This window comes from Balaenoptera ricei, chromosome 8, assembly GCF_028023285.1.
Source record: "Balaenoptera ricei isolate mBalRic1 chromosome 8, mBalRic1.hap2, whole genome shotgun sequence".
Lineage (NCBI taxonomy): Eukaryota > Metazoa > Chordata > Mammalia > Artiodactyla > Balaenopteridae > Balaenoptera > Balaenoptera ricei.
Genome location: NC_082646.1, coordinates 7,850,010 through 7,869,160, shown reverse-complemented (window position 1 = coordinate 7,869,160; position 19,151 = coordinate 7,850,010). Strand labels below are relative to the sequence as shown.

Below are 19,151 nucleotides of genomic sequence, written 5' to 3'. Positions count from 1 at the left end.
AGGTTTAAGAAATTTGTACTTTATATTTAGACAATCTATAACCATTTTTACTTAATAATCATTGGCTGGGTATCTTCAGCCAAGCCCAGAACCTTGATATTCCACATTCCAGGGTCTACTAAGGCTTCTATTTTAGCTTCAGATTTTATCTGTTCCTTTCTGCGTTCTGTTAGAACAATTTGGTGATGTTTCTTGTCCCTCAAGAAACAGAGTGGCCCCTAACTTAGTTAATAAATCTCTTCCCATTAAAGGGATGGGACAATCAGGCATGGACAGAAAGGAATATAAAAACAGCTGGCCATTGATCTTGCACAAAAGGTGTTCCAGGAAAGTGTGCCCTGCCTTTTCCCTGACAACCCCCATTACATACTCTTTATGGTTGCTAAGGTTTCCAGTCTTTTGGGTTAAGACCAAAAAGGTTGCACCAGTATTCTTTTGCATATTTCTCTGGGTGCATTCAGCATTTTTGGGTATATCCCTATTATTGAAAACTGAATAAGCCAATTGGAACAAATCGTTCATTAGAGTCCGAGGACCAGCAATTGTTTTCTGAATTTTGTGCCTGGTGTCTAGGGCAGACTGGGCTATGAAATGCATAGCCAAAAGTGCCTGACCCTGTTGGACCTCTTTCACCCTTTTATAATTAACAGATTTACTGTAAGTTTCTTCATACCCTTATGAAGCTTATGAATTAAAGTTTAGCTGAGGGAACATTCCCAGCAGTTTGAATGTTATTCCTGCATCCCTTTTTCCAGTACCAAGCAACACAGATTGATTAGATAAGTTCCAGAGAACCCAGGTAAATCATTTACATCTCAAAGGCACAGGAAGAGAAATGCAAATTCCTCTTCTAACTACTTACACCAAACCCAGCCATCTTGGGCTATTTTCAGGGAGCTTTCTTTTTTCCAGTTCCCAAATATCCACCTCAGTTTAAAGAAACAAATACGATAATACATATCATCTGCTCACATTTGCATGACCCTCTTTCAGCAAAACCAGGAAGAGAAAATGGGATTTGGACTCAGGTACCAAGACACTCATTCACAGACACACACATACCCCCAAGATAAAAGCAATTGCAAAAGACCCGCTTTGATATAATAGCCAAGCCATTAGGGGCCTTTGCTTTCCAGATCTCAGGGAGTATTGAGACATTTTCTTTCATTTAGGGAGCATAGCTAAAGATCTCTTAGTTTTAAAAAAGTACGCTAGGGGACTATAAGATGGAACACAGCTCTGATCATCCATACTTAATTATTCATGGTCAGTGTTATCAAATATCAAGCAAACAGCAATTCAAATCGGTCTCTCAGGGTCACAGTTCCCTAGCCCCCCCAAAAAAAGAAGATTCCCAACCAGTGCCCCATCAGTCCAAAAGGGGAGAACCCCAACCAATGCCCCATTGGAGATGAAGCTGAACGAATGATCATGGCTAGTTCAAAAGGGAAAATCTCAACCAATGCTCCACCACAGGCGAAACCTATGCAATAGGGAAGGATACTCTGGTGTCGTCACATATGAGCCCCATTATTCACCAAAGACATCTCAACTGGTCAATGCAAGTACTAACATGCATATAAACCACAAACTCATGGTCCCACAAACAAAGAATCAGACGAGGCATAGCCAGAAAGAATGGACTATGAGTGGCTCACCCCAAAATGATACACACAAAACCACAAACAACTAAGCTACAGTCACACAGACAGAAAATCAGAAGAGGTGTAGTCTAAAATTCCACTTCCACTCCCAAACGGAGGCCTCCAAACAAATTGGCAAGCCTGGCTCTCAAGAAGCAAATGAACAGGTTCCCAAATTGGGTAGAGTCCAACAACAATTCCCTTCTCCAACAGGGTACCCCAATCAAACAAATTGGCTTGTCCTGTAAAGGAAAAGCCCAAATTGAGGGGGGATTATGTTCCTGGTTGTACACACCGGAGTGACTTACCCTCAAGTGGCTCCCTTCCCACAAGGGAAGCAGCCCAAATGGAGTGGAGAGAATTCCCAGCCTGCGCAAGCTGGAGTGACTCACCCAATGACACTGAATGTGGACCACAGCTCCAGATGTTTCTCGGCTCCAAACAGCCTCGTGCCATGGGCGGCCAACGCTTGTTGGGGACAGTCCCTCCAAGATCCCTGGAGTGAAATGGGCTCCAGCAGCTGCTGGAGGCTCAGGGAAGGGGCTGCCCCAGGCCAGGGTTGACCAGCCACGGGAACAGACTCCTGGCTGGCTCATCAAAATTGTTAATGAAGGTTCATGTGCCTGATGCACAGTGAGGTCAAACAAACTGAAATGTCAGAGTTTGGAGCAGAGAAAGGTTTATGGCAAGGCCATGCAAGGAGACGAGGTGGCTCATGCCCCAAAAAGCCTCGAGCTCCCCGAAGGGTTTTGGCAAAGCATTTTTAAAAGCCAGGTGATGGAGAGGAGGTCACAGGGTATGGTGTTCGGATCCTGTACAATTCTCTGATTGGCTGATGATGAGGGAACAGAGTGGTGTCACAGGGGTTAACTTTATCAGTCCTTAGGCTCTGAGAGGCCTGGAGCTATGTGCTCATGGTCATCAAGTAGTTCACATCTTCCATTTGGTGGGGGGTTTTCACATCTGGAAAACAACTCAGGAAATTTGCATCAAATACTATTACCTAGGTACTTCAGAGAAGAGCTAAAGCAGAAGATATGGGGGCAAGGCCTGTCCCAGCAAGGCCCCATAGGTTCCTGCTCAGTTACACTTTGAGAGAGATAAGGGAAGATTGTTGCTTATTATTCTCCTGAATCAGAGCAATTAAGTAAACAAGTAATTAGAGATCTAATTCTTATGGCTCATGAAAAGTGAAATGTTTCTAGGAGAGTGAGAGCAAACATTTTTTATCTTTAAACTGTACACATGTCCAGGTCCCAACTGTATACATGTACATGTCTGGACCTTTTATAGAAGCAGTAAGGAATCCAGGGAACACTTATTTCCCAACAACACATTAAAAATCATTTCTAATATATGTATGAGACAAAAAAACTACTTTTTTTTTTCTTTCAGCATCTTTCATTGGGATGCATTTTATATATAGTATATATTATTCAGTAGAAATCTCTCTCTTAGTCTGGAGAACAACCCAGAGGATGAGATGCTGATTATCACCCTCCCACCCCCTACCCTCTGCACTGGCTGTCCATCTGGGAATGTCTCTATTTCACCTTCATTTTTGAAAGATGAATTTTGTGAATGTAGGATTCTTGGTTGACAGGTTTTTTTTTCTTTCAGCAGTTTAAATTTGTCACCCCATCTTCTCTGGCCCCCACTATTTCTGAAGAGAAGTCAGCTTTTAACCTTATTGAGGGAATCCCTTGTATGTCATGAGTCATTTTTTTTCATGCTGTTTACAAGATGTTTTTTGGCCTTTTAACATTTTTACTATGATATGCCTAGGTGTAAATCTCTCGTGTTCATCCTACTAAGAATTTGTTGAACTTTCTGGATGATGTATCAATCAAGGTTCCTCAGAGAAATAGAACCGATCATATAATTTTATATTTGTTAAATGTGACATCTAGGATGTCTCATGGGAAGTTTCTTTCCCCAGAGAAATGCTATATTTCCTGCCATATCAGTAAACAAAGGATGTCACAGTCATCAGAGATTGCAGCCACCATTGGTGAGCTGGTGAGCACTGAGGGAACTCAGGAAGGAGAAGAATACCTGCCATCTAACAGCCATCAGACTGCAGCCACTCCCCACGGTGAGCCCTGAGGAAGCTCAGGATGTGAAAACACAGGATACTGGCCCCAGATAGCTGAGGTGCATATCAAAGGAATGATTTCAGTGAGCCCAGACTCTTGCATCTTCCCATTTACAGAAAAGTGCTAAATTCCTTAATTTGCAACATCTGGTTTTCTTTAATTAACAATAATCTTTTGACGTTCAGACTACCTGCCCTCCTTGCAAAACTCCTATATATCCTGGCTCCCCCCACACTTCCTCAGAGCAGTTGCCTCCTGGGCTTAAAGTCCTAAAACTTTCTGCCGAATAAAACATAACTCTCAACTTTTAGGTTGTGTGTATTTTTTTTCGGTTGAAGCCCCCTACCCCAGCTTTACTGAGGTATAATTAATAATAAAAATTATGTATATTTAAAAGTTACAACATGATGATTTCATATATGTATACATTGTGAAATGATTACCACAATCAAGCTAATTAAAACATCTATCGGGACTTCCCTGGTGGCGCGGTGGTTGGGAATCCGCCTGCCAATGCAGGGGACACGGGTTTGAGCCCTGGTCCGGGAAGATCCCACGTGCCGCGGAGTGGCTAGGCCTGTGCGCCACAACCACGGAGCCCGTGCGCCACAACTGCTGAAGCCCTCGTGCTCTAGGGCCCACATGCTGCAACTACTGAGCCCACGTACTGCAACTACTGGAGCCCGTGCTCTGCAGCAGGAGAGGCCACCGCAATGAGAAGCCTGCGCACGGCACGCAGAGTGACCCTGCTCGCCACAACTAGAGAAAGCCTGCATGCAGCGACGGGGATCCAGAGCAGCCAAAAATAAATAAAAATTAAAAAAAACAAAACAAAAAACAAAAACATCTATCTACAAGTTATCCGTGTGTGTGTGTGTGTGTGTATGTGTGTGGTAAGAACCCTTAAGATCTACTCTCTTAGCAAGTTTCAAATATACAATACAGTTTTATTAAGTATAGTCACCATGCTACACATTAGATCTCCAGAACTTAGACATCTTATAATAAAAATTTGACCATCTCCCCATCCACTCCTCCCATACCACCCCACAATCAAAGGCAGTTATTATTGCCTGTTTTTGTTTTTTTTTTTTTTATGTGTGTGGGTCATACTTTCCTGTTTCTTTGCATGTCTCATAATTTTGGGTTGAAAACTGAACCCTTTAGGTAAATTATTGTAGTAACTCTGGATATTGATTCCTGCTGTTTTATCTTACCTCTCCAGGCTTGTTGTTGTTGTTGTTGTCATTTTCCTGTTTATTTGTTTAGTGACTTGACTGAACTATTTTAGTGAAATCTATTTTCCCTGCAGTGTGACAGCTTTGATGTCACCCCTCAGAGGGCACAGGCTGGTGCATGGTCACAGTCATCCTGGGATGAGAGTGGTCTACCAGGGCTCTTTGGGACCATCTCTTTCCCTGATTCTCTGTGAAATTGTCTGCCTCTATTTGTGTCACACCAAGCTGTGAGCTCCATGACTAACTGGCTGATGGCTCTATTAACAATGACCTAGGACACGAAAAGCTTCATTGTCTGATCCAATTAATTTCAGATCCCTTTTACAAAGGTCACTTTTCAGGCCAGTCTTTCATATTTGTTCTGCTCCCAGTAGGATTTTTCTTAGCTGTTTCTTTCTCTAGTTCTCTCTGGTAAACTAGCTAACCTACAGTTTAACGTGTTGCTTGCAGGGAGATAAGAGTCTCTTCTTTAATTGCTTACCACCAAAATCTCCATTGTTTTTGAAGATGCCCTTATTCTTGAAAGTCCCCACACTCTGTTTAAAATAAAGTTTGTTCTTTTGGGGAGAACTTCAGATTCTTAAGTTCCTATGGACTGCCCCTTTCCCTTGGCAAAATCTCTAAGCCCAGAGTTTGTGGAGGGGCAGAGGCCTACTTAGCCAAGAGCTACATCCCTGCTTTCCAAGCAAGGTACTGTGCAGGGGGAGTAGCCTTTGGTCTTCTTGTCTTGCCTCTCCTGAAATGGAATCTCTGCCATAGCTGAGGATAATTGGGACCCAATATTATCAGACTGCCACACCTAGGTTAGAGGCTCTGCTTTCTGGTGGGGAGCATGCTTGGTGGAGTAAGGGACACACTTGTCTTGGCCATACTTGCAGGAATTTAGCTTCTACAACTTGGAACTACGATGCTTGAGGAATGCTAGTGGTCTGAACCTCCCAGTGAGATGCCATGTCCCTCCACTGGGAGCTGGGGGAAAGAATGCCCCATTTTCTTGGCCATACCTTCCCAGAGTGGAACTTCTTTCATGCAGACCTGTGCAAGTTATGGTTCAGATGCCACACATTCTCACTGTTCCTATTGAGATTTAGTACATTTTCTTGAAAAAAAAAAATGTTTCTTGATTTGCTGTATGCCCTTAGGACATTTTTCAGAGATTTAAAATGATTGTTTTAAAAATAGCTTTTGCCAGTTATAGTTGTTTCATTGGATGGGGTGGGGATGGGTCTGCAGATCTCCTCCTGACACCATTCTGGAAAGAGAGTTCTCCACTGGCTGTAATCTAGCATCCAGAATAGAAAATAACATTTTTATTTAAAAAGGAATAGTGAGATGAAAAACTGACAACAAGAACTCTGGGTTGCTTGTAGTATAGATGTTGAAGATGGAGAAATGGAGAAATACTCCATTTTGCTCCTGTTTGCCAAAACATTAAAAAGCAAATGCAGATGTGCTTCATTTCCAAGAAAGGAGACAATAATACTGAGACAGGCTGGGATCTGGGACCTAGGACCCTTTGCTGCAGTGCTTGCACCTGGACAAATGTCTCCTCCAGCAACAAAATTCAAAGAAACTATAAGGGACTAAAAATAACTGTGTGCATGTGCAGTTGGGGCAGATTATGGACAAAAAGATACAAAGAGACCAAAAGCACAACTGCCACTTCTGAAGAGCCGGGAGCAAAAGCAGGGTCCTACGCATGCCCCCTGCACACAACACCACCAAAGGGGTGGGCAGACCACCTAAGCAACCCCTCCAGCCTGACCCCTGGACCCGCCCCTACCCTCACCCCCTATAAGGAACCAGCTCACCTCTTCTGAGTGAGCAAGTGAGCAAGGGAATGTGTTGCTAGTTCTCACTTTCCCCTGCTGCAGCAGGGGCCCCAATAAAGCCTTGCCTGAATTTCTTGTCTGGCCTCTGATCAATTTCTTTTGATTAAGGAAGGCCAAGAACCCTGGTTGGTAACACTACCACCAAAATCTATTTGTGTCCAGCCTGCACTTTACAAAGTCTAAGCATGTGTTTATTTCCCTAGGCTTATTTTAATAAGAGAGTATCCTTAATAAGAGTATTTTTCTTCACACCATACTTCAGTAGTTCCTTTAAATATGGCAAACCTCTTAGATGATAAAACATCACTAACTCAATTGAATTCCCAAATCCTTAGGCAATGTAAGTCAGACTCTAGTCTTCCATTTTACAATTGTGAAATGGAGACACAAAAGAGCCAGCTCTTCTTACATAACTTGGCTCCCTCAGTAGGGCCAGTGGAGGTGAGCAGGGCCAATAACGCTGAAAGGAATGCAGGGCCCCAGTTCCTTCAGGGACCCTATTTGCTCTTTGTCTGGGGAAGTACAGCCCTTTGCCTGGGCTGCTATTGGCTGCTCCTCCCAGCCTGGAATTATAAAGCCATATCTCAGAGGCTCTCGAGGCCTGTGGTTCTGTCCTGCCTTCTGTAAATCTTCGGGGCTGGGGCCAAATCCAGAGATGGGTAAGTGCCTCCTGCTGCTGCTGCTGGTGGTCCTGTCCTCACTGCTGGGATTCCTGCAAGGTGAGCCCTCTGGGGAGCATGTAGGAGGGCAATGGGGACTGAGGAGAACCTGGGTGAGTGGCAGGTTATGTTTCCAGGCACTGCCTCTCTCTTTGACTCTTTGTCTGCCTGCCTTGACATTAGAATGTCCAACAAATAAGACAACCATAAACATTTTACAATTTAATCTGGGGCATTCTGTTTTTGTAGGAATACATTTCAATATCTTTTTGCTTGAAAGTCTGTTTTTCATAACTTCAACTGGTTAAACATTTTTGAAAGCTGAAATACTTGGGTACTCCATTTGTTGACTACTTTAAGATTTCAAACTGTTGGGGTTATACTGTAGAAACAGGATGGACCCTCACCCAAACTTGGATCAGATGTCAAGACTGATGATGTCACATATGCACCAGGAGGGTATGAAAAGGTTTATTACTTACCTAATGAGGCTTTCTCAGGAGAGCAGGGCTTACTGCCAGGTGTCTTAAGATGGCTTGAGGGAGCAGAGAAAGGAGACTCGAATTTCTATGGTGGTGAGGGGGACAGACAGGGCAAGGGTTCCTGCATTCAGGTAGGGGCTTGTGTGGTTTGAAACTCCCACCAGTGGTAAAGGAGGGAGCTCCTGAGGCCCAGATGTGGGGCACAGGGGAGAGACTTCAAGGCTGCCAGCTGTGAAACATCAAAAAATGGAGTCAGAGACCCTACTACCTGACCAAAATGCAACCGATATTTGCGGGACCTTTTACAAAGTGTTCATTACTGTTGTAGAACACTTAGATTGAATCACAATGTAGTTCCTTAGAAGCTAAACCATTTTCAGATCTGCTTGATGACAGGGAGCAGGGAGAAATTTTGCTAAAGACTATTTTTTATTCCACATCACAAAACTTTTACAGTTCAGTTATTTTACCTGTGGGTGTGTATGTGCACATACATATATAATATATAAAATATATATTTTCATATATATAATTCATAATATAACATATTCTATATGTTATATATTTTAACCTTTATAATATATAACATTAAAATATATAAAGTATTTACATATATATATATACTTATATTCATATACTATCTGGTTCGGACACAGGACACAATTCAGAATTATGTGTGCATCAAAACCAACTATAAGGGCATTTTTTGCTCTCTGGGGTCTCAATTAAGTAAAAACTTTTTTTTTTTTTTGCTATTATATAGCAATATTATATTCTACCAGCATTTGCATTTATTCTTTCACAGTAAAAAGAAATGATTTTATGTTCTATGTGGACTTTTAAATTAAATTTATTATAGCATTCACAAAAAGTCAGGTGTTTCACCTTCTACAGAATATACTTTCATAGCTTTTATTTGATTCTATGATTGATTGAAAACTGGAATGATCATTGGCATTAACAGGCATCATTTGCTTCCAATGTCCTTCTTCAGCAAACGGAATCAGCCTGTTAATAGTCAATGTTTTGTTTGTTTTGTAAAAGCACAAGAAGACTCAGAATAAAAAAATATAAAAAATTAATTTAGAAGAACGCACATTTGATCTAAATGAAAATCCATCATCCTGGCTTGTGCTTCCCTCTGAAGCTGATAGGAGTAAAAATCATTTGTCTGGAAGGTGATCCCAGGAAATACCAGGAGGGGCGTGGGGAAGTAAGACAGAATATGCAAGGAAGTTAATAAGCTGGGCACCATGGTGGGCAAATGGAATCCATCCTGCTGGGAATTCTGGAGGACAGTGTAGAGGATCCAACTCATGGGTGAGAAAGTTGGAGTATTCATCCCCCGATTCCCCATCTGTTCTTGGGGGAGGGATGCTCCCAGGGGCATCTGCTCTACACTGTTCCAGCTGCCCTGTATGCACAGCGAGTGTGTCCTACAGTCCCCTGTCAGAGTCACAAGTGTTGCAGTCACAAGCATGTGGAGGTGAAGGCTGAGGGCTACGGGGAGGGCGATGGGAATTACACCTGCTTCAGACAGTGATATGTGAGAAGCCTCTGTTGCAGCTGCACAAGTGAAATCATCCTAGGGCACAGCCTTCTTCAAATAACTACTAACTTTCAAAAGAGCCACTGAAATTCTTAAGCAGATTTGTATCTTTAGGAGGTTTTCATGGGATCAGGGACAGCACAGGCCCAGGGGCGATGGTAAATATCGACAGACAGGCTGTTCAAGTTATACAGTCATCATTAAGTTTAGAGGAAGAGGAATTGAGTGCTCAGTTTTCTAATGAGTGTGCACTTTTCAAAGTTCACTCCAGGTGAAAAGCTTTATTACAAGATAAAAATGTGTGAGTAAATAAAAAAATGTATAGTTTCAGATTTAAACTACACAAAAAATGATGAGGCCGTGGCAAGCACATTGAAATGACCTTCTATTTGTTCTGCTGTAGGTTTCCCAGTCCCTGTTTCCCACATAAATATTTCATTTATACTTGACCTTTAATTTCTCACATTTTGCACGGATTCGGTTGACTTGTGGCTTCCTTCCAGTTTCCACTATCTTTCTTAGCCCTCTGTTACTCTCTCTTTCTTTAAAATCTATTGTCTGCACAGCTGGCAGAGTGAAAATGCAAAACATAAACCAGTTAATGTCATTCTCTATTGAAAAACCTCTGATGGCTTCCTCCAACTTTGAATAAAATCCCAGTTCTTACAATGGCCTAAACTGTCCTGTCCAAATAAGATATAAGCTGAGCTACAGATGTTATTTTAAATCTTCTAGTAGGCATATTAAAAAAATAAGAAATGTGTAAAATTAACTTTAATAGTATTTATTTAACCCAATACATCTAAAATATTATTTCAGCATGTAATCAACATCAAAGTTACTGATGAGCAATTAAAATTTTTTTGTGTGCTAAGTGTTTGAAATTGACCTACAGCCCATCTGTTTGGACTACTCGCATTTCACAACAGCCATGTTAAGTCCCGTGGATACCATGTACAACAGTGCGGGTCTAAGCAGATACGTGCTTATGGTCTGGTCTCTACCGACCTCTTCAGTCCCACTTTATAATATTCTCACCCTTTTCCACTTTACCTGTGCTGTTCTTTTTGTTTCTCAAACTGGCCAGGCTAATTCCATCTCAGAACCTTTCTGTGCACTTGCCGGTGGATCTTCCTGGACCAGTTTCCCAACTTCTCCTAGCCGTTTAAGTAGTCAGCTTTAAAAAAACAGATCATTCAGGTTTGAGCTTAAATCACCCTTGAGAAAGCTTTTCTGCCTCCCCAAGGTCTCCCCAAGCTGTCTCCTCCATGTTTCCTCCATCTCATCATCTTCACGAGTCACCAGGACCTGAAATAACCTTTCTTATTTTTTCATTGTCAGTCATTTTCCCCATTTATTTTTTTAGTGTTTAAATAAGTGGAATGCATGTTTCAATGCCCCTTCAACACTCAATTCCCAACACCTGGAATACTGCCTCCCACACGTCAGGTGCTCACTGTTTGGTGAATAGGGACCACTGGGTGCTCATCCCAAGGAGGAGGCTCCAGGGCAAGTGTTTGTCCGGAAGCTCCCTCCCTCCTTCCCTCCTTCCTCCCCCCTCCCTCCCTCTCTTCCTTCCTCCCTTCTTCCCTTCCTCCCCTCCTCCCCTCCTCTCCTCCTCTCCTCCTCTCCTCCTCCCCTCCTCCCCTCCTCTCCTCCTCTCCTCAATCTCCCCCTGGCTTGCCTCACTCTCTAACTTCCGATCTTCTCTTTTACTTCCCATCCGCCTCCTCCCACCCGTCCTTTCTCTCCCCTCCCTGCCCTCTTCAGCTCTCCTTTTAGGCTGAGTCCTGGCGTTCTCCTCGGAGCCCCGACTCCTCAGATGAAAGGGAGAGTGGAGGGTGGGGCTCTGTGTGAAGGAGGGCGCGGGGACGCTTTGTGAAGCTGCGGCCAGGACGGAGCAGGGGTGGGCAGTGCCGACTCCACAGCTCCAACCATCACCTGTTCTGCTCCTGCAGATGCCATTCACATGGAACATTTTCAGTGGTGCCCCCTGGTGTTGGGGTGATAATCAGTTGGCAAGTGGGGTCGATGGAGCTGCAGTGAAGGACTTGACCTCACTCCTCCAGCAGCACAGCCCATCCCTGGGAGGACAGGGAGAGCCCTCTGCGCTCAGGTGCAGACCCTGTGCCTAGAGGCGCACACGCCTCCTCCCAGGTGTAAGCCAAGCTCGGAGAAACGACCTGCTTTCAGCACACTCGTCAGGCGCTGGGAGCCGGTCAGTGTCCAGGCGCACTTGGGTCACAGGTGTGCTCCCTCCTGAGCAGCCGGGACGCTGGGCCGGAAGAGCCTTATTATTCCTCTTTGACTTTCCAGCTCTAGAATGTTTCCAGTGTCACCGAGTCAACGCCAGTGGGGTTTGCGAGAGCGGGGAAAGCTTCTGCCAGACTCAAGGCAGCCAGCAGTGCTTCCTGAGGAAGGTCTACGAAGGTAGGTGGGGCCTGAGAAGTCTCCTGGGTGACCTTTGCCAGAGGTTAGGGGCTGGCAGTGGGTGATCAGGGTGGGGGGATAGTAGGAACCCTCCATGGGACCCCATGAGAGCCTGGGCCCCAAGAACAAGGCCGGGTGCCTGTAGGACTCAGAGAAGTGACCCCTCAGGAACCCCGAGAGTAGGAACTGCATAGAAAAGGGGTTGGTTTTCTTTTCTTAACCTAGTGAAACATTTCATCTGGTTGTGGTACTGGGCTGCCCTCGCTATTAATTGGGATGGTGACCTGTAAGCAAAGTAGGGAGTTTAGCTCCTGAGGGTAACGGGAACTGGGCTGCTGAAATTCCTCTGAGCGGGACCTGACTGTGATGGGGTTTGGGGGAACTAGGGGCATAGATTGGGGGAGAAATGGGCAGGGTGGAGAGGGCAATTTCTATTCATCCTCTCTGCCCTCTCTTGTGTGGAGGGAATGGATTGAACTCTAATATACAGAGCTTGCAGAGCTATTTTAGGAGAGCCCACTAGGGGGCCCTACCTCCAGCATCTCATTCCCAGGAGGCAGACATTCACCCTACCAGGAGCATGAGTCCTCCATGGAATGTGCTACTTTCCCCTCATTCTTGATTAGTTGGTTGATGCATTGATCCTGTGATTTCTTTCAGGAATATTTACTGAGCTGCATATCAGGATATGCTGGGCCCCATACCCATGGGCCTGCAACCTGGGTTCTGGGGCCTCACTTGCCCTCTTCTCTGTCCCTTTCCAGGTGACACCATTTCTTATGGATACCAGGGTTGTAGCAGCCTATGTGTTCCTATGAAGCTCTTTAAACTCAATGTTACTGTGGAATTTAGATGCTGCCATGACTCACCTCTCTGCAACAAGTTCTAAAGACAGGGCCCAGCTTTTGCCCTGATGCGGTGGATGAAGCTAAGTTAGGATCCCTTTCAACCACCACAGTCTCCAAGACTCTGTGATCTGAATATGGGTCCCCTATGAGAAGCAGCCTCAGACTCTTTCTGTTTTCAGGACCCCTTTCCTTTCCTTCATTGCAAGATGCCCCAGGGATAATTTTTGAAACCAAATTGGGGTGAAGATTGATGGGCATAGCTAGCTCCAAGGCTACCTTCTCCCTTTTCAGGCCCTAATCATCAGTCACATTGATTGCTGCTTAAAAAGGCAGCATCTGTGGAAGGCTGCATTTGTGATTCTGCATGTTCTGGGGGCAGGAACTGAAGGAGGAGGGAGAGTCTTTGAAAGCTGAAAACAGTAGAAGTGTGAGGGGGGTCCATAAATGATGGGTTAGTTGAGTGGGCTAGGTGTTGTAACACAAATCTCTTAAGTATCAGTGGCTTAAATAAAAAAAAAAAAAAATCGAGTCACTTATTTCAAAGTGATCTAAGATGGAGTTGGGAGGCTATTAAGGAAGTGAAACTTACACACGTCCATCCCTAAACCCAACATAAACTTTGGACCCATCCATCCTGAGACCACCTGGAACTTGTCTTCTTTACTCCTTAGAGACCACAGCTTGGCAACCAATGTGCTGCCAGCAAGTGACTGAAAGCCTATCGGCACCAATCGTAGTTCTGTAAAGATAACTTACGTTATTTCTCTGGAATATCTTTTTTGCCTTTAGAAGCCCCCGCTACTTTCTGTTCCCCCCCGGAGCACATTTGAGTTGCCATTTGAATCGATGCCTCCCAAACTGCAATTCTTAGAACTCTAAATAAACTCTTTTTCTTATTTGCAGCCTTCTGCATTGTTTGGTTATCACCTGATAATGGTCTCCGGATCACCATAGCTTGTTTTTGTATTCACAGAAAACATGCCACAGGCTGGGTGGGAGAGTGGGTTTAGACACATCTCCTCAAGGGTGCAAACCATGTGGACGTTAGAAGACTTTCCTCTGGTGTGGCTTGACTGGATCAGTGGTGGACACTTGACCCAAGATGAGTCAATAAAATTCTCTTTCCTGGCAATTTGTTATTGGATTTTAGAGTCTAATTCTTTGAATGTGATTAGAACCGTAATATGAAACTCAGCTGCTATGGGGTGCCCATCTTCATCCATGTGATGGAGAACCAGGGAAAGTCCATCTGCAAAGACAGAAGACTGAAGATAAATTCTGAGTGGTGGAATTATCTTTAGAATAAGAAGCAGAGTGCATATGTGATCTTATTCTGGCACACTAAGTACCCATTTTTCATCCACCAATGATTGATGTTTAAATATTTCACCCAAAGGTGCATTTCAAAGGTGCAAAGCAAAGATGTTGAATGTCACTAAAATGTATCCAGTCCTTGTGATTGTGTCTGCTCTCAGCATTTATATCTTTCCGTGATGCAGCCAATAAGAAGACAACAATGGGGCTTCCCTGGTGGAGCAGTGGTTGGGAGCCTGCCTGCCAATGCAGGGCACACGGGTTCGAGCCCTGGTCTGGGAAGATCCCACGTGCCGCGGAGCAACTGGGCCTGTGAGCCACAGCTACTGAGCCTGCGCGTCTGGAGCCTGTGCTCTGCAACAAGAGAGGCCGTGACGGTGAGAGGCCCGCGCACCGCGATAAAGAGTGGCCCCCGCTCACCGCAACTAGAGAGGGCCCTCGCACAGAGACGAAGACCCAACACAGCCATAAATAAATAAATAAATAAATAAATAAATAAATAAATAAATTCATTAAAAAAAAAAAGAAGACAACAATGATAATCGTAAGTTGCAGGTATCAAAAGCAGTACTCTTGTATGCATTATATCTTTTTACTCTCACAGCTCTGTGAGGGAGGTACTATTATTATTCCCATATTATAGATGAGGGAACTAAAGCCTAGAGAGGTATAATAGGTTCCCAAAACTGTGGCAGTAGATTTCCACCCAGACGATCTGTCTCCAAAGTTCACAATACTCCCTCCAATCCAAAAGTTACTTATTGGAGCAAGAATAGACAAACATTCTCTGTAAGGACCAGAGAGTAAACATTTTAGGCTTTGTGAGCCATACAGTCTCTTATAAGTATTCAACTCTGTCATTTTTAGCAAAAAGCAGCCACAGAAAATAGGTGAATAAATGAGCATGGCTGTGTTCTAACAAAACTTTATTCATGGACACTAAAATTTGAATTTCATATAGTTTTCATATGTTATAAAATACTATTCTTCTCTTGAATTTTCCAACCTTTGAAAAAGGTTTTTTAAAGGGTGTTTTTGTTTTTTGAGGACGCAGAAAACCCAAAGATGAAGGCACAGCTGACATTTGAAAGCATTTATCTGTTTCTATTTAATTGTTTGTTCGTTTTCAATGTTCCCTCATGTTGTGGCATGTAAACAAAGAAGAACAGAGAGCACTGCTCACTACCCGGTTCCTCAAGAGTTAAGTTGTAACCCACTGCGGTGCTGACCGACGGTGCACTCTGAGAGGAAATTAAGATGATAACAGATGGTGCACCCTGTGCTGTGGACAAGCAGGCCCCTTAGATAGTTATATATCTCAGGAAGAATTTTAATGACACCAGATTCTTGTACCTTCCCAAACATAGGAAAAACACTAAAATCGTTAACTTGAGATACGTGTTCTTTGTGACTAGCAGTAATCTTTCACCAAGATGTATGCTTGGATACACATATTCCCTAGCCAAAAATCATATAAACTGGCTTCTCCTCTGCCTCTTTTGTGTAATTTCCTCAGAGTTACTGAGAGGATGTCACCCAGGCTATAGTCCTCAGTAAGTCCCTGAATAAAACATAAACTCACAGCTCTTATGTTGTACATTTTTCTTTAAGTAGACAAGTATGTATCAGTACATCATTTCTTTTTATTGCCGAATAGTATTCATTGTATGGATAGACCATATTTTGTTTATCCAGTCAGCAGTTAACACACATTTGGGTTTTTTCCACATTTTGCCTGTTATGGATTATGCTACTATGAACACCTGTGTGCAAATTTTTGTGTCAGCTTGTTTTTAATTCTCTTTGGTATATATTGTCAATGAAAACATTAATCGATAGTCAATCCAAGAAAGAAATGGGGAATTTTATTCAACCCAACCTGAGGATTATAACCCAGGAAACACTTTCAGAAATCTCCAAGAACTGTTCCACCCATTAGAGGTCAAAGCACAGTTATATACGTTTTTGAGACAACAGATTATATATCAAAGTGACACATGGATACTTTACATAGTCCAGATCTGCACTTACAAGGCAAGTAGTGGGTCATCGTGACCCCTTACAGGATTGAGAAAGGAATATTATCTCCTAAGGAGTTACCTAGCTGGTGCTAGGAGAAAATTGCTGTTTTCGGTCAAGCAGGTATTCCTGTGTCTTCTATGGAGATCTGGCTAATGTATAATGTGGATGCACAATGCACAGTAAAGAGGGGTAGTGGCCCAAATGGATAGAGACAGAATCTTATGTTTAAAAATTTTCTTGTTCTGCCTTAAAAATATTTTTATTTCACCAATTCCTGGGTATGAAATTGCTATGTCATATGGTAATTCATTGTTTAACTTTCTAATAGAAAGTTAAAAGAACTGCCAAAGTGTTACCCAAAGTGGCTACACCATTTTAAATTCCTATGATGTATGGGGGTTCCAAGGTAGTTTTGATTTGCATTTCACTGATGACTTCTCTTTTCTTCCTAAAACATGGCTTAATTGCTTCCAATGTCTCCTTCATCTTCTCTTTGCCAACATGCTTATGAGTGAGAGCCCAGCAAGACATAGGGCAAGAGAATCATGGCTGGGATCAGTTTGTCTGGCAAATATGGAACCTAAACAACTGACTAGAGGCTCTTTGGGACTATTAATGGGTTAATAGATTATTAAGACTATATATTGTCTTCTACAATCATATCTCTTTCTTCTGGGCCCACTGGCCCCCAACCCAATCAGCCCTTCAATCAGTTTCCATGTACTAGTTCCATGTCTCTTCCTTCCATAAAAAATTACACCGAAAACCCTGATATTTGACACAGAGAGAAAACATTAGGAGGTAAAATATGTGCTCAGCACAGGGAGGGAGGAATGGAAGGGGGTTTAGAAGCAGAGCTGAGAGGGATTCGTTTTTATCATTTGGTGGCTCAAGCCAAACACAGACATATATGGGTAACAGGAGGATCTTCATCTGTTCATAAGCACAGATCTAACGTCTCCCTCCACTGAGGACTTTAGTGAGAACATGTAGATCAAGCATCTTCCCAAGTGGGGGGATAGAGAAGGGTCCCTGAGTTTAACCAGTGGAGAACTATATACAAATAGACCCAGATGTTGGAGCTGGTCTTAATATTCTTTTGTTTTTTTAATTTTAATTTTTAAATTGAAGTATAGTTGATTTACAATATTTCAGGTGTACAGAAAAGTGATTCAGTTATACATGTACATATTCTTTTTCAGATTCATTTCCATTATAGGTTATTACAAGATATTGAATATAGTTTCCTGAGCTATACAATAGGTCCTTGTTGTTTATATATTTTATATATAGTAGTTTGTATCTTGTTAATCCCATATTCCAAATTTATCCCTCCCCTCTTTTCCCTTTGGTAACCATAAGTTTGTTTTCTATATCTGTGAGCCTGTTTCTGTTTTGTAAATAAGTTCATTTGTATCACTTTTTGGATTCCACATATAAGTGATATCATATATTTGTCTTTGTCTGACTTACTTCACTTAGTATGATAATCTCTAGGTCTATCTATGTTGCTGCAAATGGCATTATTTCATTCTTTTTTTATGGCTGAGTAATATTCCATTATACATATATACACCACATCCTCTTTATACATTCTTCTGTCAATGGACATTTAGGTTGCTTCCATGTCTTGGTTATTGTAAATAGTGTTGCTACGAACATTGGGGTGCATGTATCTTTGAGTTAAATTCACCTTTGAACAATGTTATCAAGTCCTACTGAAATGAGGTTTAGACTCCTCAAAGCAGTACATTTCCTTAGTGTTCATCCTCTCCGCAGAGGCTACTTACATGGAAAACAAACTGTAGGACAAAGGGAAAAGGGAGAAGAAGAGGAATTGGGATGGGACCTGCACCCCGGGAAGGGAGGTCTGAAAGAGGAAAAGTTCCCTCACCCTGGGAACCTCCTTCACTGGCTGGGAGTTATGCCAGGACAGATAGGGAGCTTCAGAGGCTTGAGAGGAGAGTGTAGGAGCTGGCCTGCAGCCCCACAGGGTAGAGAGAGACCAGTATAGACAGTCCTGCCCACAACACCACACATCCCAGCCTGAGATGTATGCCTGCTGGTGTGCGCAGTGGTTGGGTGCTGAAACTGGGGGATCAGTGGACAGACATAGGGAGAGGACTCAGGTTGGTTGCACAGACACAGTTCATAGGGACTGGAGTGCAGTTGGGCTGCAACTGGGGGCACATGCAGGATAGAGTGTGTGTCCTCCATAGGAATCCCATGTCAACACAGGAAGGGAGGGACATGGGTCTGTCATAGCAGCCTCATTATCAGCATGCTTACAGTGGAGGAAAGACTCTGGCAGCTGTGGGTTCTGTGAACTTTGTGGGCACATGTGGAGGCAGGGCTGAAATCTGAGCCCATTACCACCGATCCTACTGCAGGTGCTGGGACACAGCTCTGGTGGGTTCTTGCTCTGGTGGGTGTTGGGACCAGGACTGCACATGCATGCCTGAGGGCCATTTGAGCTGATTAACTGTAGGCTCAGGGGACACAGTACCAGTGAGTTTTCACACCAGCAGCTTTGTGAGCACACATGCATGCTTAAGGGAGCTCCAAGCCAAGTACTGGAGCTCCCATGTGGAGGCAGCCCCTGATGGCAGTGCCAGCAACAGTGATCTTTGTGGGCATGCACACTAGGTGGCAGGCAGCATCACAGAATCACAGGTCCCAGTGAACAGCTCTTGCAGAAGAACACTCGGTGGCTCCTTTCCTAGAGGGAGCAATCCAGTCCCACCTATCTCACTGTGCAGCTTAGAACCAGATCTGGGAGCTTCTACTCCAACAAGTGGGAAGCAGACCCTGCCCCCTAAAGGGCTATGACAACCACAGATCAAAGAGGAGACCCTGCCCAACATCTAGTGCAGACTCTGGTCACCACAACACCGAACACACCCCCTATCAAGGGACCAACAGCCAGCACACTCTGAGCAAAGATATGGCAGGCATCCATACCAAAAACACTCCTGCATCAAAAATATTGTACTCTTACATGCTACACAGCCTCATATAAGACCTTCAAGTCCACAGTA

The 19,151-nt window shown here is 43.5% G+C and overlaps 1 protein-coding gene across 1 annotated transcript; it reads left to right on the top strand.

Moving 5' to 3' along the window:
- The first annotated feature begins 7,464 nt into the window (after positions 1 to 7,464).
- On the top strand, positions 7,465 to 12,852 carry LOC132369562 (protein PIP-1). The gene is made up of 3 exons (XM_059929239.1): positions 7,465 to 7,528; positions 11,816 to 11,929; positions 12,694 to 12,852. The coding sequence occupies exons 1-3, from the start codon at positions 7,465 to 7,467 to the stop codon at positions 12,816 to 12,818; spliced, it is 303 nt and encodes a 100-aa protein (XP_059785222.1). The 3' UTR covers positions 12,819 to 12,852.
- Positions 12,853 to 19,151: the final 6,299 nt, after the last annotated feature.